Here is a 25,347-nt window from a genome sequence, read left to right on the forward strand (position 1 = left end):
GGTATCTTTCAATAAGATCTACACCATATCATAAGAATCTGTGTTGTCTTTTTTAGGATTGAATAACCTAATCATTAGGTTTAAATTAATAAGACTTAAAAGAAAAGGGGCTAAGATGATAATCCTTTTCTGCTTTGCTCCTTTAAGTCGGGTTAGGTCAACATGTTTCCTTTTCCTGGATAAATCATGAGAATTTTGTTATGTGGTCTGGTTTCAAAATCATACATTGTGGGTATCTACATCTTTCTTGAAATGTGCTTGTACAGGAAATGACATTTTTACCTCCTATATTCTGGTTTACAGATTATAATTAATACTTGGCTTTGCTGTCTGAATCATGTTGCTCAAAATTTCAGTCTTGGAATGTGAAAGTAAAACTTTTGGCTACTTATCAGTATTATACAAGAAATTGGATAAGAACACTGTAAACCAAACCTAGTCATTTTTTTCTAAATTGATCAGATGATCACAGAATTCATTAGGTTCCACTGAACTTTGAATGTTCAAAATATATTGTGTCAGTGCTCCTTATTTAGTAAATTAGAAAAATGTTGATATTGGGCTTTGAGTTTTATGATTCTGATAGGTTTTTTTTGGGGGATTTGGACAATGTCTTGCATTCTTGTAGAGTTGGTACCATTAAAATGAAATGTATTCTCTTTAACTAAAGATTGGCAATACTGAGATCATAGAAACATCTACATCTGTATATGCATTAGGTTGTTTGACCTGATGGAAAGAATATAGTACAAAATGATGTTAATGAGGCTTCAGATATTGCATAACTCCCTTTTGTGCTTCTAGTTGATTCTTGTAGTTTTTTTCTTTTCTTAAAATTACAGTTGCAATATCTAACTTTGAACAGCCAGCTGAATCTGTATATTAGTGTTGGAGTTAAGTGATTATTGAAGATATGTTGATAGTGCCAGATAAGAATGCTTGAACTTTATTGGTGGATGATACATGATTGAAGTATCTCCATGGTACCTGTCTTTAACTTGTGGTTGATGACTTCACAGTAGCTCGAGCACATCGCGATCAGTATGGCTGGGTGCCTTCACAATAATGTTTGAATCTAAGGATTTCTTGCATGCACATAAGAACATAAATGAGATGCCTCAACTCAAATGTTTGTGGTTATACTTTATAGATCCTTCTCCACCATCATTCTCATCAAAATGCCAAGTCTTAAAAATTGGAAGTATTGTTAAATTCTTTGCCACATCATTTCTACTGATGATAAAGCATCTGCCCATATGCGAATGATCATTGTATTGTCATATTTTGTTATAGGTGATTATGTTATGTGATTAGGGCGTGCTTGGTATTGCTTAAAAGCAGTACTTTTGTGACTTCTAAAGTAGAAAAGCATTTTCTAAAAAACTGTGTTAACATTGTCTGAAAAGTGCTTCTACAAGGAAAAATGTCAGAAAAGCACGTTTAGGAGAAGCTAGAAAGCCTAGCTTTTGGTTTCTCCTTCTTTCACAAAGCAGAAGCAACACCAAACACACCCTTAATGTGCTAAAAATTTGGCATAGCTTTTTCTGACCCTAAGAAGTAGATGAAATATGGTGGGAGAACCAAAATTATAACTTAAGTTGTTTAAGCAAGATTTAGTTGATAAAATGACAGCCTTGTAAATGCACATGATACATGGAGAACTGAATATCTTGGTGGTAGATGTGGCATAATACAAAGAATACATATATACAACCTATAATGTGGTACAACATATGGGATGTGTTTCCCTTTTTCAGATTCATAGTGGATCATGGAAAAGAAAGAAGTATGCATCTTATAAGACTGAATGTGCAGGTTCACAAACTAGAGATTTAATGGAAATATGAGGTAAGTCATAATTGATTTTGCATAATTTTGAAATGCCGGACTCTTGAATGATTAGCTAGCCTTTCAATTGCCATGATACATGAAATGATTGTGTAACTAATAACCCTATGTAGCAAGAACATGCCAGAGCCGAACACTAATAGAAACAAGGGCTATGGTGCAATTTGACGTACTTATTGGTATCTCAATAGTGAAGAAAGAAAGGAAAAAAAAATATATAATGATTGTAAAGAAAAGGGAGATTGTGTGAGGTTAATAAACATATAACGATCAATCCATCTAAAGGATCACTTAATGTTGATTTGAGATGCTTAAAGGAAATAATTGAATAACTTGGACTACAATGAAAAGGAGGGACATCTAGATAGGAGGCTGCAAAGGGTTCAGATATTATTGGTTTATTCTAGTGTAAACAGGACTACATCTTAGCCGAGGAGGGAAAATATCCATTAACATGACATTTTAAGCAAAAGGCAGAAGAGGTAAAGGATAGCAAGTTGAAAATCATCGCTAGGATCGCAACTCATCCTATGGCCACAATGAATGCTTGGAGTTTGGTGGATGTTGAAGGGGGAGGGGGTGAGAATGATGATGATCAAGGAGAAAGAAAGAAAAATAGGAGGTAGGATTATGACTAAATTTAGGCCATCTAAAAATAGATCTCTTTGGACAATATAGATCAGGCCCGAGTAGTACTTAAAATCGGTTGTCACTGAGCAATTGTTTTGTGCTACTCGACTTTGCTCCTAAAGTAAACATGTCAAGGCCCTGCCTTCAGTCCAACCCTTGAATAATTTGGGCTAGATGCTGACTCAAAATGAAATTTGCATGACCCAGACCCAAATAGCCTGCATCGAAGCCTGTCATGTTGGCCAAATGGTAGGTGAATTATCCTTGTTTCCAATTGCTCTAAGGGGGACTTTTTAGGATGAAGAAGATGTTACACCTGACAGGGAACATCCCCTAGTATAGTTAAGGTGTTTCAAAGGCATACACTGAGAATATCATGTTTTAACTGAGAGAAGGACTACCTCAGGAAATCAGACAGGACTAAGAGTGGGTAATGTCAAGATTCAAGAGGTCATATTTTCATGGTGAAATCTTTTCTGGGCGTCTCAATGAAACCATTATCAAAACTGCATCCCAAGCACTCCTCGCTGCTTGACCCCTGTTAATGGATTGCTGGAGTTTGAAGAAATAGATCATAATCCTTCATATTTTTATTTTCTTACAAATTCTCTCTCAAATTTTAAAGCGTTTTAGCCACGGAGTGGCATTAAATGTCACCCCGTGGCATTAAATGCCCATGCGGGGCTGCGTGGGCTTGCGCTCACGCGCGGTGCCGCGAGCTCGGGGAACCGCACGTGGCGCGGTTCCCTGCGTGTGGAATCGCGCGTACTTGCGCCCGCGCGGGAGCGCTACCCTGCACGTCGAGCCCTTTTTTTTTCTTTCCTTTTTTTTTTCCTTCCCTTCTTCCTCGCTTTCCCCCTTTTTCCGCTAGCAAAGATGGGGCCGGAACCGCGAGCAAGACGGGTGATCCTTGTCGGCCCGAAGGAGGAGGTCAGCCCGAGGCGACAGGTAGGCTTCTTCTCTTCTTATTCTTCTCCTCTTTCTCTTCTTCTTTCTCTTCTTCTTCCCCGATGTCAGTACTGGGCTTGTACCGGTTCGAACCGGACCGGTTCGCACCGGTATGGGCAAGGAGCCATTCGGCTCGTACCCCAAAGGATCAGAATCGAATTCAATGGCTGTACCGTACCGGTGCTGGCTGGTACCGATATGGTACAGACTGAACCGGTCGGAACTGACCGGTTCAGCAGACCCTGACTAAAAGAACTTTTGGAGGTGGCTCTTCTTGAAATAGCAAATGATTTTTTTTCTAGATAAGCTGTACATTGCTTTGGGAAGAAACCGACTCAAATCGAAAAGTTCATATAGGTCCCTTGCTCGCATCATGGAGCAGTCATCATTTTCAATAGCTGTCTTCTTGATGATAACATTCTCAGCACTTCTTTCTTGATTCATTCTACTTCTAACTGCTCAACAACAAGCATCGGCTTGTGCAGAGATAGTCGGGCTAATTCATTGGATACTTTGTACTTTCTAAATTTACCTTCATCCTTGGTCTTTTACATTTTACAAAATTCTGACATATAGTGTCCCCTTGTTATTAGAATGGTGCTACTAATATAGAACTTTTTTTGCCCACTTCGTGCATTGCAGTGAACTTCTCTTTTTCCCTGTGAGACAATGTCTCCAAGCCTTATGATCATTTTCTTGATGATCACTTGTTGCAAGTGGGATATATTATATGAGTAGGAACTTCTGTAGTCACGTGTCAAGGCTGGAGTTGGATGATATTTCCTTGACTGACTAAAGAAATTTCAAATTTATTCCCCTTTATATATAAAAGAAATTTGTGGGTCATTTGCTAAATACTAATCCCCCCTTTGACCCTCCATCATAGGGATAATTTTTTTATTTAAAAAATTGATTTCTCATTTCACTTCTTCCTTTGGGTATATGAGTGTGTGCAGCATTCACCAGTTTCATCCGGTGTTTGTGATCTTGAATCAATCATATACTTTTTCTTTGCCCGTCCCCTTTAATTGTTCCAGTTGATCAAATCGACAGAGACCTTTACTGGCCACATTTTGTGCTTGTTGGCTGGTCTGCTTAAAAACATTGTGCCAATTTGGTAGTGATTAGTAATGGAACTTCTGGCATGGTAATTTGGGGGCTAATACCATTGTTGATAAGTTCCCAAGAAGTGGCGTTAGAAACCTGACTGGCCACATTTTGTGCTTGTCGGCTGGCCTGTTTAAAAATGTTGAATTAACTTAGTAGTGATTAGCATTGGTGCTTTTATCACGGTGATATCAAAGCTAATATCATTGTTGATAAATTCACAAGAAGTGCCAATAGAAAGATTATATATAGATCAGTAATTAATTATCAAAATAAACTATGTAGTTGTGGTTGCACCTTGTGGCTTGAGCAGCCTTAATTTGTTTTTGGCTTCCTATCTTACTGCTTATTTCTTCTTTCCTGAATAAAATTTTTCTTCATTGATCAATAAGAAATATCTGTTGCTTTGCAACAAGTAGCAAGACTTGAAGTATCAATAATTGTTTTAATAATTATTTCCAGTAGTCTATGATAAACATTATGGACGTTGGCAATTGGGGGAAAGTTCTAATTTGAATATTGTTGATGTTATCTGTATTAGTGGATCCTGCTTGTTGGTAAGTTTTAAAATGATTATAGCATGCAGATCAGTAGTGTTGGACCATTTAGATTTTATATGCATTTTGTCATAAATGCTTACTAGGCTCTCTTCTCAAGATTTTCTGAGATGATATTAGCCTATCCTTAACACATGGTAGGGGCTTTCAGAATGGTTGCTTGTGTATCTGTTACACTTTTCTTATTCAAGAGAAGCAAACCTTGAAATCAGGATGCTCACATCAATTTTCGAGCTCCTCTGGATAAGGGATATATGTTGTTTATAGTGAGGGCAATCAGGGTGGGTAGCCTTGGGGAATTCTTGCTTAATGTGAAATCAGTTATATGGAAATTTTTCCGAGTTCTGAGTAATGGATAAGAAGGATATTTATATACCTAAGCAGAAGATGACTAGAATTTATCTTAATAAAACAAAATCCAAGAAGTTGTCTGTTTTGTACGTTTGGCTGAAGTAGAAGACTATTCTTTGACTAGGGGATCATGAGGCATAGTCTAAAGACAGATCATCTTGGAGCAATGGTCCATGTATTTTTATGGAAAATGTGGTCCCAAAATATTCTTGGTGGAAACCAGTTGTTGCTTGGACCTTTTCCTGTGTTCTTTGATTAGTTGGAAGAAACAGGGCAATTATGACTTCGGCTCTCTTATCTGCTGTAAGTTGGTGTGGGATAGCTCATGTTTGATAGTCACATGCTATATAAGATTGAAGTTTGCAACTTGCCTTTTCAGGATTTTAGTCCATTCCATGACGATAATATATACTTTTGATAGGCTGGAAACTGCAATTATCGAAGATTTTTCAAGCTGGTTTATTAAGCATGTATCAAGTTTCTGGGCAAGTTAGTATACATGTCAAATTCGAATGGTTTTCACTGTTAGAATATTTGTTTTCAAAACATACCCATTAAAGGCTTTATGCATAGTGAGATGCTTTCACTATTTGGTCCATCTCTCTCTCTCTCTCTCTCTCTCTCTCTCTCTCTCGCTCGCGCGCGCGCAACCCTTGCCCTTCCATGCAAACCTAATCTCTCCATTTTAAGTAAAGCCTCCACCAATCCTTGCTCCTCTTTTGTTCTCTTTCAAACAAATCTAAAATTTCATCATTCCTCATGAAAAGGGATTATTTGGGATTATTTTTTTCAGAAAATAAAAAAGGGATTATTATGATTTGCAATGTATTACTATTATCATGAACCATTTCCTCGCAGAAAACTCAGTTGTTTAGTTAAAAAAATTTATTTTTGTTTAAATAATTCAAGTCTGCTGATTATGGATATTAATATTTGCATTTTAAGTTTTTGTGCAATGATCTAATTCAGTGAAGGGTGCAAAGTGTTATGCTCTGCATCTTGTGAGATATATTCTGCTGAAACTCTTGAGCTAATTTTTACCTTTATCAATGTTTAGATTTGGGATGTGTATAAAACGATATATTTGCTTTCTATTTTTTTTTCCTTGGAGCAGAAAAGTACTTATTATCTCTCACACAAAGCTGAAATCAATTGGAGTCTCAAATCTGAGAGTGAGATCAGGGATGTGACCACCACCTAAGCTGATCCTTCAGTAGATAATTTATCTCGAGTTATCCATGATCTGCGGTAAAGTACTGATTGAGCTTTTCCATGTAAAACATGGATCTATCATATATGATCCTTATTCAGAGTTTTATAAAGCCAAGGGTCATGTGAATGGAAGACTTGAAGTTGGTCCATTCTTTATGCAGAAGTCGGGAAGAAAAGTGCAAGCTAATCTCTTGCTTGTCCCATGTATTGGGGGCCAACTTTCCTTCATTCTATCCCTGTCGGTCTTCGTATAGTGATTGATACGATTGCACCCAATAGTTGCTTTAAGGCCAAGGTCACATCCTAACCCAACACCTTAATTATCTCTCCATTAGCATTCTTGCTGGTTGTCTTCATGACCTTTCCCCCGCCTTTAATCTATCAAAATGGTTGGACAATCATGCTTTCCAGGGCCCTCGCCCTCTTTCTTTCATCCCTCCCAGTTAGATCTTGATCTGAATCCCTTTTGGCCATTAAGACAAGGACAGATACATGTGCTCCCAACTCATGAGTGGAAAAGCAAAGTTAATGGAGCTTGTTTACTCTCTATTGTATTAGCTTGTTCTCCCTTGATGGTGACTCTTCATCTTCCTGCCGGCAGCAAAGATGTTCTTCTCATCGATAAAATCTTAAAAAACACCTTGTGTTGTGCTATCCTACTTGGGCATGCTTACAAAAAGTTCAGCAGTGAAACTGGTCCATCATTATCTGAAGAAAGGGTTTTTAGACTTTGGTTTTTGCTACCGGGGCTAATGAATCATATTGGGATCAAGAGCTGTTCTAAGATGGACATCAAGTGGAATGATACTATGTCTCAGGATATTGAGGGAATCTGAACAACGAGCCAATGGACCCTGATACATATAAACTCTCATGGGTCAGACCTGATCATCTAAATCGAGTTGGGTGAGGACTTGGTCCGGGCCAAGGCAACTCACTTGGATCCTTAACTCAATATGTTAGTAAGATCAGATAAAAGAGAATGACCTGTTCAAAGCTACCATTGAAGGATTCCTTTGTCTCCGGTGCTCCAAGGAGACATCTTGGAGGCACTACAGTCCTACTGTGGGCTTCTCGCTTTCCCACACATGTCCTTATGAGCTCAGAGTGCCATGATTGAAAGAAATTGTTAAAGGAAAAAGAGTAGAGGAGGTAGGGAAGCGAGGAATGGCAATGCCAAGTGCCAAAGAGCACATCCACATCAAGTCTTTTTGTTCATTGGTGCCAAATAGACCCAAGGAAATGATAGCTAAAATCCTTACATCTTTCATGATGGAAAAAGTAGATAGGTGGGTGTGGAAAACATGCTCAGCTTGGTAGGGCGTTCTTTGGAACGTAATGTAATTAAGACATCTTCAAGAGGGTTATTTCCTGGTTTGAGTTTAATTTTAACTTGAAGCTCTACACCACTCATGCAGCTTGGTCTTGCCATGATTTTTTTTTTTACCTCTTTCTTTTATTTGACAAAAACAACGAGCCCTCCAATTTTTTTTTTTTTACCTTGTTTTTCTGTTACAAGATTTAGTTTCAAGTTTTTTTTTTTTTTTTGATTGGTATGTTAGGCAATTGTAAACCACCGTATAGTGGGTGAAGAAATTATGAGCATATCGCATGGATTAAAAACTAATGCTATGTATACACAGATACTTGGATTGTTTTTTTTTTTAAAAAAAACCAAGATCTTTTTTTTTTCTTAAAGCAGCAATCAATATTATCAAATAAGTGATAATCTGTGATCAATATATTGTTTTTTAAAGTTCTCCTGTGTGTCACCTTTTGGATTGGATGCCCATGTTGCAGACCATGGGGGATCCATGTCGCTGTGGTTGACTAGTCAAAGCTTCAAAAGACCACGAAGCCCATCCCATGCCGTTGAAAATTCCATCTGGACCGTCACATCGGTGGTCCCATCGGCGCCAGATCTATTCCCTGTAGCCTAAGAAGACGTATTGAATATACCACTGTCTGAAATAGAAGAAAGGAAAGGCACCGGTCAGGCACACGTGTGCCCACGCCTGGCGCAATCATCGGTTTGGACACATGTTGACGCGCCAACCGCACGAGTGATTGGTCGCCTCCGGTTGTCGCGGCTCGCCGTTATAAATTGGCCCCCGGCCTGAATTGATTAAACGAACTCATGAAATAGACTGGAGACTAAGACAGAGGGACGCGTGGCTCCTCGCAACACACCGAGGAAGCCTGGCGTTATGGACTGCATCTCGATTGCGGGGCCCGGGATTGTGCTATTGAGTGACTTTTGGGGCCTTTATTTCGCGTCTATTGCTCTTTTTTTTTTTTTTTCAGTTACAGTGATTTAGGGGCCAGTCACGCGTTCACACGTGGATTGCGACGTGAGAGCTACAGGAAAGGGACAGCGAGGCGGTCGGTAGAGGAGCCGGGAAGGTGAGGCGAAGGAAGCCAGCTTCTCGCTAGAGCAACTTCAGCTCATTTAACTATAAGTTTTCTAAAGCTAAAGCTAACTGTAATTATATTAAACAAATATGGTTGTTACCTAGCTTAATTATCAAACATCTTTCTACAATTGCTCAACAAACTCTTGCTCACAGTAATTATATTTGTAGCGGACTAATTCTCTCTCTCTCTCTCTCTCTCTCTCTGTGTTTTTTTTAAAAAAAATTTAGAGTACTACGAACGAGCTTGTGTTATGAACATAAGAACATTTTGCTTGCTATATAGCAAGAAAGGATCGGAGAAACAAATTTTTTTTGTCGGACGCAGGATCAATTAATTATGAAGTTATCAAATCAGTAGCTTTGAATTTTATGAACTTTTTTATATATGCATAACAAGTGTGCTGAAGCAATTTTCTTCCTGGTTTATACTCAATTTAAATGGAATGTATTGGCTTGCTATGTTGATGAAGCTTCCTAGTAGTTATATTAGCAGCCAAAATTCAAAATCCGTCCTCTCTGAAAGTTGGGGATTTAAAGATATTTTAAGGGAGACTATCTCAGTATAGTCCATTACTTGCGGACCTTTTTATCACAAAAAATATACAATTATAATGTTATTAATGTTTAGAAAGATCAACAATTTGTTTAGATAAAATAGAAGATTAATATTTTGGATACCTATGCAAGAGTTTGAAGTAGAGGAACAAGAACAATAAAAAAGAATAATAATTACTGGATAAGATTTAATGACAGACAACATTTTTTCAATCAACAAAAAATTATTATTTAAGAGATCAAAAGTTCAAGAAGGAACATTATCATTCCATGCTATTCATACACATCAAACATTTTTCTTTTAAGATTTGTGATTTCCTAATTGCTGCATAGTATAATGAATGAAAAGATTGATTGCTATTTCAGATCAAATGGTTTCTTGCTTGCCCACTTATGGTAATCATTACTTCATACTAACAAAATCAATTTAATCTATGGATAAGTATTGTCAATGACTTAACATGCATGGGGCCTAACTTTCATCTTAAATTCCAGATGTGGCACAGAGCTACATTTGTCATGTCATGTAATAGACAGGAGCAATGACGGCAGCTTTATTTTTAAGAAAAAAAGACCATATATTTAGTTTATGGAGAGTGTTTCCCTAAAGCACCACATCCTTAAGCTATATGTAAGTGGTAGTCTGAGTTCTGCTCAGGATGTAAATGTTACGGTCGATATAAAAACACTTAATTCTAGATTTTTAATCAATAGTTGTATTAGCCCTTCATTTATCTTTTACCAAGTGCGAGTAGGATATATAGGATTTCATATAAAAGCTAAATAGATGAAAAGCTATTGCATTTTTCTGAGATTTCATGATAAATTAGAAATATGGCATAAAGCTATTTGCAACTCCCTTGGAAGAACCCACGATGTCATGAAACAATCGCATTTTTGTTTTGGGGAACAAGAGCTAAGGACAAAGGAGAATATGCACTAAAGATATTTACACCTACTTTGTTGCTGAAGAAGAATGTGACTGCAATTTTTTGTTCTGATCACTTTAATGATATAGCATATTCTTTTATTAATTAGTTAAAACAATGCAACTTTAGCATTCTAGTTTATGTCATAATCACCATGGTTTCTAAAGTGGCCAGATGCTAAAATGATGATGCCAAAACTTGTATGCTTTGTTCCAAAGCCGAAGGCAAAGGAAAATGCTCCTCTATGTCATTTTAGCCTTCATCCTACAACTTTGCCATTTGGCCATGATAGTAATTAATAATCCACCTTAAGACATGGGTTTAGGGATGTGATTCTACATATCCATTAGACACCTCATTGGGTAGCTAATGGGTTTTGAGAAACTTCCTTAACCTTTTCATGAAATAATACAATACCACACAAGCCTGGCTCCAATTTAAAATTATGCTCTGCTTAACCAAGTGGATAACCTTCATGTTAATTAAAATCTCATGAATTGATTGAAGACTACTTTACATTGCCAACCTACACACACATCTACCACCCTGTGCAAATGTGATCTTCTGTCGTGGCAAGTCTACAATAATACAAATTAAGGTTTAAAATCCAACGAAAAACAAGTTCACATGATCAGTGGGTCACTCATTTTCTTTGTTTAATAAATCCTAAATGGTGCGGACTAGAATGATTTGCATCACTAGCATCACTAGTCTTAATTTGCATCACTAGCATCACTAGTCTATAAGAACTATTATATTAAGATTGAAACAGAGATTTGTCAAATAACCATTGGGTAGACAAAATGGAACATCATGTCCAATAGATCAAAACAAATGGATGGAAATCATTAGCAGATATTAAATTAGCATTAAACTGCAGCTACCTACCAAAGAGCCCTAAAAGAAGCCAGAGATTGAGGCACCTTGATTTTCCCTAGCTTTGAGGATGTTGATTTGTTTAAGAAGATTTTGTATCTAAATACCATCAAACATTAGTTTTATACTTTGGCAATGCTATTATGATGGCATGAACAAAGTAAACTGTTGCTATAATATTGATCTTTTTTTTTTGAGTAAGGCGGATGTTGATGCTGCCAAATCTTATTGTCAAGAATAGTATCCATGCATCAACTAGAATTTATCTAGCTAGGGTTTCAATGTTCATTCTTGTTTTATTTTTTAAAATTAATTTGATATTAATAGTTTTAGTACATTAATAAATGGTAATCAGGATTATCACTCTTCATAAGAGAATTAATTAGCATTAGATGAGATATGTTAAACTTGCATTCTTACGCTCAATGCCTAATTTCTAGAATTTCATTAACCATAAAGAAAGATATTCATTGTGTTATGTATTTGTTCAAGCTCAACCTTTTTCTCTGATGAGATAGAAGTGGAAAAACAAAATGGGTACTAGACAATAACTTTCCGAAAGTTACTCATTCTAGCGTCGTTCTGATGTGCATGCTTAGTTGCATATAGAGTTCTAATGAGATCGAATAGTCGGCGACTAGCAACATTGCATCTTAATTAATTAAGCTTAGTAATATTTTTCAAAAAGAAGGCTAACTTCAATACAAAGTTTTTAATAAAAAATATAATAATAAAAACATATCAATATAATTCATATTTTTAGAACATAAATATTAATTATCTAATTATATAATTTTTTCTTAGAATATGATGAGATGTCACCATTTAGGCGAAATCCAAGGTCTCTCGACTCTCTCCTACCTAGTGAGGGGTGCCAATGAGTCGACCCAAATCCTATTGTGTTGTTTATTTGTAAAAGTGTTAATGATTTAATTAAGCAAGGTAGACTAACATTCCGGTCTTCCTTTTGATGTTTTCACTATTATCAAAAAAGATAAAACATCTTCTCTACGTAAGTTCTCCATTAGAGACATTGAGAAAAACAAATCCCCAGCTCACAATTCCGTCTCTTTCCCATGGTGGGCCCCTTTCCGTCTCACCCTCTTTTTTTTTTTTTAAGTAAACCGTTCACTGTGTTTTCTAGCGTTACCGCACCTTGGAAGAAGAAAGAAACCAAATCAAGGCCACCATTTTATTGTATCCTTTGGCCAAATTCCCTAAAATTCTTCCTACATAACTTGAGCATGCCTCCCATTGAAATCATATAGCCTTGACCATTGCAAGGAAGCTACACTTTTGAAGGAATATTATTCTCCGCCGTCCCCGAACCAATTATTATCAGAGTTTTTACAAATAGATATGAAACTTAGAGGCCAAAAGCAAATAGGGAAGGGTTCTTTTGGTTATTTCACCTCCAAAGAGGAGGCCTTAAAGCTACCCTTGGCTTCGCTACAAAAGATCTTATTCCTCCCTCCCTCTCCTCCAATTAGAACTAGAGCTAGAGATAGAGATGAGCTACTCTTCTCTCATGTCTATAATAGAAGAGCTTCTCTTGCTCCTCCCTCCAGCTCTTGTAGCCCTCTTCCTCTATATCAACCTCATCAAATGGATTAACAGAAAGAAGCCCAACCTTCCCCCGGGAGGCTTGGGATGGCCTTTTCTTGGCGAGACCTTCTCCTACCTCAAGCCTCACCCTGCCACCTCTATGGGCCAATTCATGGAACAACACATATCAAGGTAATCCAATTCCACCACTAACAAGCAGACTAAAGGTTACGTATATACTGAGCTACTCTTTTCCAAGAACTCTCATGTAAGCTATCCTGCAGGTATGGGAAGATCTACAGGTCCAGTCTTTTTGGTGAGCCGACGATAGTGTCGGCGGATGCAGGCCTGAACCGGTTCATACTCCAGAACGAGGGGAGGTACTTCGAGTGCAGCTACCCAAGGAGCATCGGAGGGATACTTGGGAAGTGGTCGATGCTGGTTCTCGTCGGAGAGATGCATCGAGAGATGAGGATGATCTCGCTCAACTTCATGAGCAACGTGAGGCTCCGGTCATACCTCCTTCCTGAGGTGGAGCGCCATGCTTGGCTGGTTCTTAGGTCTTGGAAGGAGCACTCAGCCTTTTCGGCCCAAGAGGAAGCAAAGAAGGTATACCAGTTTGTGACAAAGTTCTTGATTTGGTTGAAGCCATAACTCATGCGTTATAGATTAAGTCCTGAGCGTGTTTTTCTGATCCTTAAACCACTTGCAGTTCACTTTTAATTTGATGGCGAAGAATATAATGAGCATGAATCCTGGAGAGCCTGAAACCGAGAAGTTGAGGCGAGAGTATATAACCTTCATGAAGGGAGTGGTGTCTGCCCCGCTGAACTTCCCTGGAACTCCATATTGGAAGGCTCTAAAGGTAGGCCGTTGAATTAAAATCCTTCTTTCTGTATCAATAAGAGTAATTCTAGAACAAGACCACAGGGAGTTTATCGACCAAATCTTTATCAAAAGAACAAACAGTCCGCTGTTTCATGATTGTGTAACATTATTTAATTAAACGGCAGTGTAACAGCGATTGTGTACTGGAATGGTATTTACCTTTTACTTGAACCATGGTCCTGAGCACATAAAATTTTGCCACTGTTATTGCGTTGCTGTCAACTTCAGAGAGTGATTGCTCCAGCTGCCATGATTTATGCTGAATCTATTTAATACATAACAAGCAAGATGACCCACCTCATAATAATTAGCCTAAGTTTATTGGTGGCTTTTTGTTTTTGTTTTTTTTGATTTCATTGATTATATACCATGCCATACACCGGAACCAACCAATGTTCAATGATTGTTTTAGGCAATCACCCATGTCCATAACATTATAACATGCAATAATTTAACGATCCATAATTTTTTTTTAAAAAAAAGTACTTTAGTAGCTAATTATCATCGTAATCTGAAAACCATTTAGTTTATACATCACTTCTATGTTAGCCTTGTCTCGCAATAGGACTGGTATTAGGTCGAAGATTAATTTACTCCTAATGATTTCGTCACTAAGAGCGGCTTGTGTACTACAGTCAAGATCGACTATCCTTAAGGTGATCGAACTGAAGATGAATGAAAGATTCCAAGAGATGAACAAGGGGCAAGAAAGAGTTGAGGAAGATGATCTCCTTGGATGGGCTCTAAAGCAGTCTAGTCTTTCTAAAGAGCAGATCCTTGATCTCTTGCTGAGCTTGCTCTTTGCTGGCCATGAAACCTCATCGATGGCTTTAGCCTTAGCCATCTTCTTCCTCGAAGGCTGCCCGAAAGCTGTTCAAGAACTGCGGGTGAAACTTGACAATAATCTCACCTTTATATTATATTTCAGCTAGATTTGTCTTTGGAATGATCGCTTACAGACTTATTTTGCTTAATTGTTTAGGAGGAGCACCTTGAGATTGCCTGCAGGAAGAAACTAAAAGGAGAGTCTGGACTAAACTGGGAAGACTACAAGCAAATGGAGTTCACACAATGCGTAAACACTTTCTGAAGAAACAAAGCTTGGAACTAAATGTTTCATTTGATGACCCCTATCTTAGCTTACTATTTATAAATATTTGGTTCATGAAGGTTATAGATGAGACACTGCGGCTAGGGAACGTGGTTAGGTTCGTGCACAGAAAGGTTCTTCATGACTTCCGGTACAAAGGTAGCTAAATGTCTCCAGGAAATATTCTTTCTTTGAGGGTTATGTGCTAAAAAGTGACAGATATATATCCAACGACTGTTGCCATTTTGAAGGGTATGACATTCCCCGTGGATGGAAAATTCTTCCAGTGTTTGCGGCAGTGCACTTGGACTCTTCTTTGTATGACGATCCTCATCAGTTCAATCCTTGGAGGTGGCAGGTAAGTCCCATATCATGCATGTTATGCATAAGATTGCATGAGAAGATGCATGAGACATGCATCGATCTACATATAAGACTGGATGCCACACTTTTTTTTCATATGATTCATATGACGTGGATAATTAATAGACCCTATGTTCTAATATGTCGGCTAAGGAAGTTTGTATCATGTGCAAAAGAAGGTAGTCAAATTGCTTTCATTGTTCTTAATGTGAAAGCAACACATGCGTGGGAACAACGTAACCACGCACCAAAAGAAGGCAAACCTCTTAGGACTCTAAAACAACAACCAGATTCACATGTTCTTTGTCGAGTTTGATTGATCTCATTGATGACCCGTGTTTAGTGCCAAATGTGTTGCGTTATACACTTGCGCTTCTCCCACCTAAGTTATAGACATCAACTTAATTTGCCTTTTAGCTTTAGAAAAGCCAAATATATGCATGTCCGTTTCCTCTTTGAGCATAGATAAGGTCATAGCTTCCTGCACCATCGCTCGGATAGGGGTTGTATCTTTTGCATGAAAGAAGGATTCATCTTCCTTCATACAAATAACCTTTGGATTCCATAATGATCGCTATAGATACATAAATTAAGAAGTTTGTAGTGCTTTGAGATTTATATAAGATGCAGTCCAATAGTTACTACCGCGCATGAGAGAAGATCAATCATTCTTTCATGCAAAAGATACAACCCAAACCCCCATCACTTTGCTATATTTGCACTTGGAAGCCACTATGCTTCTTTGGTCTCCAGGATAGCCAAACACCAACACATGATTTTCTTTTCATATTAATTGATTTATTGTTCTTGGCACGGTAAGGGGCTTGCGATCGGCCTCAGCTTCTTGTGTTTCAATAAATTTTACTAGGATGTAGCACACATGTGCATATCTAAAACGCGAGGTGTCACCCATGAATCATATATTCAGTTTATACATGGTTCAAAGTTTATGTTGTATCTTGAGATACTTAGTAACTTTTTTTTTTTATAGGTAATCACATCGCTAGTTTGATGAGACGTTTTATTTGTCCTCATCCCAACCTTTGACTAGCCTTTCACTGAGATGCTAACTGTCTCATAGTGATAATGTTTTTTTTTCATAAAAGAAAACGAGAGATAGTGGTTTAAGTCTTTTGCTGCATTACACTCACATCACACACCAAGATGCATGACCAGACATACATGACATGGTCTTGACGCTTGATGCATTATATATGTGTCTCATGTGTTTGGACACATGATGTGAAAACAACATAATATTCGATTGTCAAATGGTCCTTAGAGACTATGACAATGATCTCGCAAACCACTGTAGCCTATTCTTTTTATCTTGTCTTCGGAAATACAATATTATTCCATTGATCTTAAGAATTTGAGCAAGTGCCCAGTTGAGTAACACTTGTCAAGGGATCATTAGGCGTGACATTAACTGAGTTATTAGGATATATTAGTAAGTGTCTTTACTAATATCTAAATAAATATCATAAAACAAGTTCCTTCTATCCAAATAAATATCATAAAGTCTGCAGATATATTTAACGCAGTAATCTTCAATATTAAGTGCCTGCCTCGATCATTCACTAGTTTGGCCACTTGCAACAATTCAAGATAGAGCATGCCATCCACATGCAAGATGCAAATTTCTCCTCTTCTTCTTGTTGTTTTCCTTTCCTTTTGATCAAGACGGTGAAAAAGACCCCGCCATATTTCATTAGCAATGAAAATGATAAAAAGAAACGATAAAATTTATGATAAGTATCAGAATTTGAAGGTGTCCATGATGAACATGGGGGACATTGACTAAATGTAGCACCCTCATAAATCCTGCCCCAAACAAGTCAAGGCAGGGCATGTGCAAGTGGAACTTGGATATATTCCATGGTTCACATGGTATTCGTCACACAATACCTATTCTTTTGGTGAACAGGGCAATTGCCAACACTATAGGAGAATAGTCTTTTCATGTCTCTAACCCTAAAAAACTCCTAACTTTTCAAATTATGATCCCTGAAACAAATATGGTTCCTAGACTTCCCATCTATCTCAGCCTCTGAGGTGGAAACAGTCTTGATGACAATTTGGGTTGGCCTTTTTGTTTCAGCCCACACAAGCAATTTGAATCGCGTTGTTTACACATTGGTACAAAGAAGTGGGCTTTTGAAGTGAGCCCAGTAGCCTTTGCAAGTGTGCTTAATATGTCATCATTCTTGACTGCTCCATGTAGCCCTTCTTAGAATACTTCCAATCCCTAGTGAAGGCAGGATGAATCATAGCCCAAGACTGAGCCATGACACTATGGGACACAATTCTAAAGGGCCCAATGAAACTTGATAAATATGGGTTGATGAAACATTGTTGGAAATTAGGGGACCATTTTTCTTTTGATGGCCAAGCAAAGCTTCACAAGGATGGTTGAAGGAACATTTTGGTGCAATCCATGCAAATTATAATAGCCTCGTGTTGTCATCAATTAGTAGAATTTGCAACACTAGTGCATGCATCAACACTTGCTTGTGATGTGTTCTTCCTTTAAATATTTCAAGTATAATAGCTAGTTGTTATTTAATATTGAGGATATATTTAGCGAGCTTGGCTGGCTTCCAGGGAGTGATTATGTCGATATGCATTCTCATTGGTATGTTAAAATGGATTAAGGAAACGAGTAATGGTTACCTCAACTTTGAAAACTGAGTGTTTTAGAATTAGTACTATATACTTCATGGATAAGATAAAATGCATGCACTGAGGTGTGATTTATCGGTTGTGGGAAAAATTATAGTGTCTTTCTTGAACTAGATTCTAATTTTATTATTTGTTAAGAATTGGACTCCATATTGACCTAACCTAGAACAAACCACCAATAACAATGACTAGAAATGACTACCCAAAAGAGAAGAAGAAATGTCCAGCTAACTCAAATCCAACCCATTTATTATTTGTTGTAGGAAATTCGGACATCTAGTTCAATCCCCAAGCTTGAAATGGTCTAAACCAGACCCGAACTAAACCACGCCAGGTTCTAAATTGCTGCGAATAAGCCAACTTAGGACCAACTATAATAGCAAGCCTTGTCCATGAAAGTTATTAAGTTAAATTTCTAAATATTAGTTGTCTTATCTTGTTTACGTCTCCTCGATTCTTTTTTACATGAATAAATATTAAATTATGCAAATAATCTTAGTTTTTTTTATTTCTATTTATTCACTTTCTTTTTCTTCGAACTTACATTGTTCGATAATTTTTTTTCCTGAATTTTGAAGATTTGCCTCCAGGAAATATGTTCCAAAGTCTCAGTTGCAAGTTTTAACTACGAATCCTGTTGCTGAAGTCCTCTAATCAAACATATCAAAAGGAAAGGAGAAGGAAAGAAAGAAAAAGAGAAAAAGGAGATAGGGAAACATATACTTAAAAAAAGTATTAAATCACTTTTTTTTTAGGGAAAAAAGTTTCCTTCTTGATAAACGGAATAAGGATAGTATTTAAAAAACTACCCAAGATTTTAAGATCAACCATCAATCGTTCGTGAAATCAATCACGTTATCAATGCAAGAGAAAGATAAAATTTTGTTCCTTGCTCCTTTTCTTTTTTCCTTCAGAGGAGGCCCCTTGGCGAGACGACAGCAAACAACTTCATGCCATACGGCGGCGGCCCCCGTCTATGTGCAGGCTCCGAGCTCGCCAAGCTCGAGATGGCAGTCTTCTTGCACCACCTTGCGCTAAACTTCCGGTGGGAATTGGCAGAGCCCGACCAAGCCTTTGCCTACCCCTTCGTAGACTTCTCTAAAGGTCTACCAATAAGGGTCCACAAAATCACGTAACACTGCGTTTCTACTAGTGAAAGAGATTCGAAGACCATTTGGGCTCAACAAGAATGTAAGCGAACGAGAAAAGAGGAGCCAAGAGATATGTGCAAGCTTGCATGAGAGCTTGTGCCTACTTTGATGTATAGATAGGCCAACAGAAGCAATGGGCTTATATGTGCTTGTTTAGTTTTCTATGTTACTGGCCTGGCCTTTGAGCATTGTTGAGAAAGGTTGGTCGCCATTTTGGTGATTACACTGTATTAGCCATTTCTCATCCATAAATAAAGAAGAGAAAAAATTATATATCACTCCATTGTACCATATATATATATATATATATATATATATATATATATATATATATATATATATATATATATGTATGTATGTATGTATGTATGTATGTATGTATGTATGTATGCATGCATGCATGCATGCTTGAGAAATATGGTCAAGATATGTCCACACTTTTATACTATGTTTCAAAGCAAATTTTTTGAATTGCAACGGCAAGTTGCTTTGGATCCATAGTCCTGATTTTAACTTTTCAATTCACATCAATTAGAGTGTTAATAGGAGTTTCACGTGCAACACTAGTCTATTTATTTGGTCATTAGTACAACTCTACCGCAACTTGATAAAAATTCTTATGAACACTTTAACAGATCCATTACTACTAGAGATGGGCATCGGACCGGGCCGGGCCGGGCCCGGCACGGCCCAGGCCCACCGGGCCACAGAATAAACGGGCCGTGCCTGGCCCGGCCCGCTTCGTAAACGGGCCGTGCCTGGCCCGGCCCGCTTCGTAAACGGGCCGTGTCGGGCACGGCCCGCTTAGCCTAAAAGCTAAGCCCGGCCCTAGGCCCATGGGGTGGCGGGCCGTGCTGGGCCATGGCATGAGATGGGCCGTGCCTGGTACGGCCCATCACGGGCCGCGAAATGGGCCGTGCCTGGCACGGCCCGTTTGGCACCGTTACGGGCCGTGCCAGGCACGACACGTCTGGCAGGGGGAAGAAAATAGCCGTTTGTTCCAAACGGCTATTTTTTGGTTTTTACCCAAAATATCCCTCCCAACAGTCCAAAAACGGCTAATTTGAGGGGTATTTTGGGGAAAAAAATATTTGGAGTCCTATAAATACCCTTTTCCTCCCTCATTCTCACCACACCAAACCAACTATTCTCTCCTTCTCTACTACTATTATTTCTCTCTTCTAAAGTGCTCTTCTAGCAATTTAATTTTTAGTTTGCATTTAGCAAGTGTTCAAGTGCTACACAAGAGGAGGTTCTTGTTGAGAAGAGAAGGTCACTCCTTGTTGAGAGCACAAGAGGAAGCTCAGAAATCTCGGCTCTACCTCTGCCCTCTGGTCCTCTACTCAATTCCTCCTTGTGGTTAGTTTTTATTTTTTGCATTCACCAATTTAGATATGTCATCTTTTGAGGAAAGTCATTTTGGCATTCCTCCTATTTCTGAGGGAGAAGAAACTAATCCCCAACCCCATGTTCCTAGTTCCTCTAGAACTAGTGAACCGAGTGAAGATCAAACCTCTTCTCGTAAGAAGACTAGTGCTGTATGGAATGAATTTGATAGAATTATGGTTGATGGAGTCTGGAAAGCAAAATGTAAAAAATGTACCAAACTTTATAGTTATAGTAGTAGTGGGGGAACAGGCCATTTAAAAAGACATCAAGAGAGTCATAGGATGCATGATTCTCATGCTCAAAGTATCCTTAATATACAAGGGGATCACTTGTAGGTAATTTTGCATATAATCATGAAAATCAAAGAAAAGCACTTGTAAAATGGATAATTAAGGATGAATTACCTTTTAGTTTATGTGAATCTTTTAATTTTGAAGAATATGTTCAATTAAACCTACAACCTGCTTACAAAAGAACTAGTAGGCGTGCATTTAGAAGAGTAGCTATGACTAACTTTTTAGCAATGAGACAAAGTTTAATTGAAACACTCTCTACTTTAAATGTAAAAGTTTCATTAACTTCTGATATTTGGTCAGCATCTGGAGGTAGTAATTGTTTTATTGCCATTACTGCTCATTATATTGATAATGATTGGCAATTAAATAAACGTATTCTTGCTTTTCGTGCTTTTGATTTTCCACATTCTGGACAACAAATTTCAAATGCCATTTATCAAACTGCATGTTCATATAATATTAATGATAAAATTATGTCTATTACTTTTGATAATGCATCTAATAATAATTCTGCTATTACATTATTAAAGGACTCATTGCATCCCATGTTAAATGGAAATTTATTGCATATTAGATGTGCATGTCATATCTTAAATCTTTCTGTTCAAGCTGGCATCGGCATGATTCATGATGTCATTTCAAAAATTAGAAATGCAGTTTCTTTTATTCATGCTTCAAGATCAAGACTTCAAGAATTTAAGGAACTATGTATAAATCATGGTAAACATTTTAAAAAATTTAAACTTGATGTAATTACTTGTTGGAACTTAACATATAGCATGATACATGATGCATACCCATATAAAAACTTATTAAGTGCATATATTAATGATCGTGGATTAGGCTTTACATTGACTGAAATTGATTGGAATAAAGAAAAAATTTTGGAAGATTTTTTGCTTAGTTTTTATAATACTACTAATGTTCTTTCTGGTATTTATTATCCAACTTCATGTTCATTTTTACAACAAGCATATATAATTAGTCAAAAATTTGCAAAACATAGATATGATGATGTTTTAATGCCTATTATTGAACAAATGGAATCTAAATGGAATGAGTATTGGGACAAGATATGTCCTATGCATAACTTAGCTGCTGTATTTGATCCAGGAGTTAAATTGAATGGCGTGCTAATTTTACTTGATGCATACTGTGAAAATATGATTCAAGATCCTGAACCTGCTAAAATTGAGGTAAAACAACTTCTTTATGATATTTATGCTATATATGATGAAAAAATTCGTGGATCTAGATTCTCCGTACAAAGCTCTATTTCTTCTTCTAGTAGTTCTCGTTCATCATCTATTTTTTCATTCATTGCACAGAGAAAACACACACATGCTTCAAGTTCATCTTCATCTTCTTCATCTTTAAGTAGTGAACTAGAATTTTATTTACAAATTGATCTTCAGTCTGCATATGATGAAAATCAAATAGAGAGTCTAGATGTATTATCTTGGTGGAAGAGTGTTAAAAATCGATATCCTATTATGTCTGCAATTGCACGCGATATTTTAGCTGTGCCGATGTCCACAGTAGCATCGGAATCCGCTTTTAGTGCAGGTCGGCGTGTTCTTGACGAAAAGAGAAGTAGGATGACTGGCGAAACGGTTGAGATGCTTCTCTGCTTCAAAGATTGGTTGGATGCTGAGGCGAGACTTGGTGGACATAATACAACATCCTCTCATGATGATGATACAAACACTACTGAATAGTGAATACTGAATCACTGATGATTAGTAAGATTTCTTAATTTTTTATAATTGTATATTTTTATTTTTTTAATTGTTAAAGTGAGTCATCTCTATTTTTTCTCCTTTCTTATTGTATTCTGGAGGTCAGACCAAGGTCCAAACCTCCCTTCATGTACCATTTTGATTTAAATTAATAAACTGGTAGGGGTCTATGCCAAACCCCCCACCATTAAGGTGGCTTTATATTAATAAATCCTTAGTTTTTAATATTTATTAATTTATTAAAAAAATTATTTTCATTTATTTTAAGGGGGACGGGTCGTGCCTGGCCCAGCCCAGGCCCGGTTCAGGCCCTTATGGGCCGTTCCGGGCTGGCTCGCGGGCCGTGCCGGGCCCAGGCCCACGAATCGTGCCAGCCCAGGCCCTTATGGGCCGTGCCGGACTGGCTCGCGGGCCGTGCCATGCTTGGCCCACGAGTCGTGCCAGCCCAGGCCCTTATGGGCCATGCCGGGCTCGGCCCGCGGGCCAGGAATTGGTAACCCTGCCCGGCCCATTACTGTAACAAGCGGGCCGTGCCAGTGCCCATCTCTAATTACTACTAAGCTATCAGTAAATATATATATCAAATTTACTAATGCTGCATTGAGTGAAGATTATCTTTTTCCTGTGAATTTAACAGTATTGTATTCCATCCACTTATGCGTATAGGTCACACTAGGAAAGTCATCCTACAACTCAGTTGAATAATCAAGGATTTTTAAAGTGCGGCTAATTGGATGGCGACATATATGGCTAATCATACACAAACAATATTTTGAATTATTGTGTTAGATATTTTTCAAAATTTTTTACGTATTTTATCTTATAATTGACATGGATGTATTTTAACTAGATTGGTTTACTAAATCTGATTTTATGAAAAAAAGAATATTTTATCCATTTGGCAGATTCTGTAAACCCTTTTTTTCTCACTCTATTTTATCGAATGTGCTGTTCAGGCTCAACCCAAGTGCAAGTCATCATTGAAGCACGAAAATTAGATTTGGATGAGATAGAGATTGTGGAAGATGTAATTATGGTAAACATAGAAAATAGTTCTTGCACCAACTATTTATTCTTCCATGTAAAGATAACGTGCGATAATCTTTTTATTCTTCCATGTAAAGATGTGATGGGGCAAAATAGGCTATCACTGCCACATTAGACGTACAATAATGGAGGGCACCTTACGAACATAAAAGCCAGTCACAGATACATAATTGAAGTATATGAACTCAATTTCATAATTTATACCAGCCTTATCTCTTAAGGGATCAGTTTGAGTACCTTGCCAAGAGGCAGTTCTAGCGAAAGCTTTTATCTATATCCACAACATCGGCAAATAACCAAGTGAAAAGTAAGCATCATCTACAGTTGGGTCGAATAAGGTGCTATCCTCATTGAAACCATTTTTGGATGAACTAGAAGCAAGAAAAGCCTCCACGATTCCTTAGCAACATTTGCACATACTATACCGTTTGACGTGTTCTCCTTTTTCACAGCAATTTGGGAAAATGAGTTCCCCACTATTCAAAATCAAACAGGTATTATTTTGGCTTTTCCAAGTACGTCTTCAAAATGCATGATTATTTTAACAATAGAAAGCTAGAATCATGTAGATATAGGTTAAGCAAACAATATTCAATATATATATTCCCCCTTAGGATGGTCCCATGCACCTATCATTTCAATTAGAATATATTTTTATAATATTCTTATTTCCATAATTTATGTGTAGTTCCTGTTGAGCCAACCCACGTTTAGTCCTAGCCAACATTATCTACATGCTAGTATGTGATTGAAATGTCTAGGGCATGGGACTAAAATATTGGATCTGAGTCATATTATTTATTGGTCCAACAAGAACTCTTGTTTATAAGGACCAACAAGCCAATGGAATCAAATTTGATGTCAAAGGTTGTATCATGCGAAGAACGTCTGTCGAGGTGCTCGTCATCTTTATGAACAGTTATCGAACATATAGTATAGATATCCATCTAGCTTGGGATGGTGACTCTGCATTGCCCCACTAAAAGGTACGAGGTGCAGATGGCTTCCTCCTGCTAGGGTGATCACATTTCCACTCCACCAGTGATGAAAGATTTATATATCATTTATATATGTGGTAGATAGTGCATCTATAATACCTTATTGTTGAAAAACATATATGTATAAACATACAAATATGCATGAAAATATCAGTAGACTATTCTCTAATTTTCGTTAAATAAAAAAAAACCAAACTTTGTTGTCATACTCAAAAACTAGGTAAAGCATAGCATGCCAAGATATCTTCTCCAAAAAAGTTATGAGATTTGAAATTAATAGGTGGTTGGAACATGAAAGATGAAAACCATCTATTTGGCCAAATAATATGATTACACAACCTACAAGGTTAAATACTGTTGCAACTTGAAAGATTGTTGAGATAGGGGGGGAAATCTGTCATAACTTTTGATAGATAAATATCTTCCTGAGAAAAAAAATAGTAGATAAATGGAATTACTTACACACTGTTTTTCATTAAAAAGGAGGGAGAAAACAAAACAAGGCCTATTTAGTGCAAGTGATGCGTTTTCAGCTATTTCTCTGCTACGACTCCAGCTTCCACTTCAACAAGCAAAGTAACAATAATTCCAATTTGCACAACTCTAGCAGATGTATCTCTTTGATATGTTGCAACAAACAAGCCTTAAAGGTAAAGCCCTTGTCACATCTTCTCTAGCTACCATATCCATTGAAAATTATATATGGAAATGCAGCATGATATAATCTGAAAG

The 25,347-nt window shown here is 37.5% G+C and overlaps 1 protein-coding gene across 4 annotated transcripts; it reads left to right on the top strand.

The window, feature by feature from the left end:
- The first annotated feature begins 12,569 nt into the window (after window positions 1-12,569).
- Window positions 12,570-23,617, top strand: LOC103704238 (cytochrome P450 90B2-like). Of its 4 annotated transcripts, none has more exons than XM_039134128.1 (8): window positions 12,570-13,164; window positions 13,257-13,581; window positions 13,685-13,837; window positions 14,496-14,747; window positions 14,843-14,935; window positions 15,031-15,109; window positions 15,202-15,308; window positions 18,574-19,050. In XM_039134128.1, the coding sequence occupies exons 1-8, from the start codon at window positions 12,938-12,940 to the stop codon at window positions 18,637-18,639; spliced, it is 1,302 nt and encodes a 433-aa protein (XP_038990056.1). In that variant the 5' UTR covers window positions 12,570-12,937; the 3' UTR covers window positions 18,640-19,050. The 4 variants fall into 4 exon arrangements, with proteins under 4 accessions (XP_038990056.1, XP_026659312.2, XP_038990057.1 ...); XM_026803511.2 differs by lacking the exon at window positions 18,574-19,050 and adding an exon at window positions 23,527-23,617 and having other exon boundaries at window positions 12,571-13,164; XM_039134129.1 differs by lacking the exon at window positions 18,574-19,050 and adding an exon at window positions 21,945-22,004 and having other exon boundaries at window positions 12,571-13,164.
- The last annotated feature ends 1,730 nt before the right edge of the window (window positions 23,618-25,347 follow it).

The sequence above is a fragment of the Phoenix dactylifera genome, chromosome 15 (genome assembly GCF_009389715.1).
Source record: "Phoenix dactylifera cultivar Barhee BC4 chromosome 15, palm_55x_up_171113_PBpolish2nd_filt_p, whole genome shotgun sequence".
Lineage (NCBI taxonomy): Eukaryota > Viridiplantae > Streptophyta > Magnoliopsida > Arecales > Arecaceae > Phoenix > Phoenix dactylifera.

Coding starts and splice junctions, on each gene's coding strand:
- LOC103704238 (XM_008787444.4), top strand. CDS start 12,938: ATGAGCTACTCTTCTCTCATGTCTATAATAGAAGAGCTTCTCTTGCTC. Junction 15,110..15,201: donor TCATGACTTCCGGTACAAAG/GTAGCTAAATGT, acceptor GCCATTTTGAAG/GGTATGACATTCCCCGTGGA. Junction 15,309..18,909: donor TCAATCCTTGGAGGTGGCAG/GTAAGTCCCATA, acceptor TTTTTCCTTCAG/AGGAGGCCCCTTGGCGAGAC.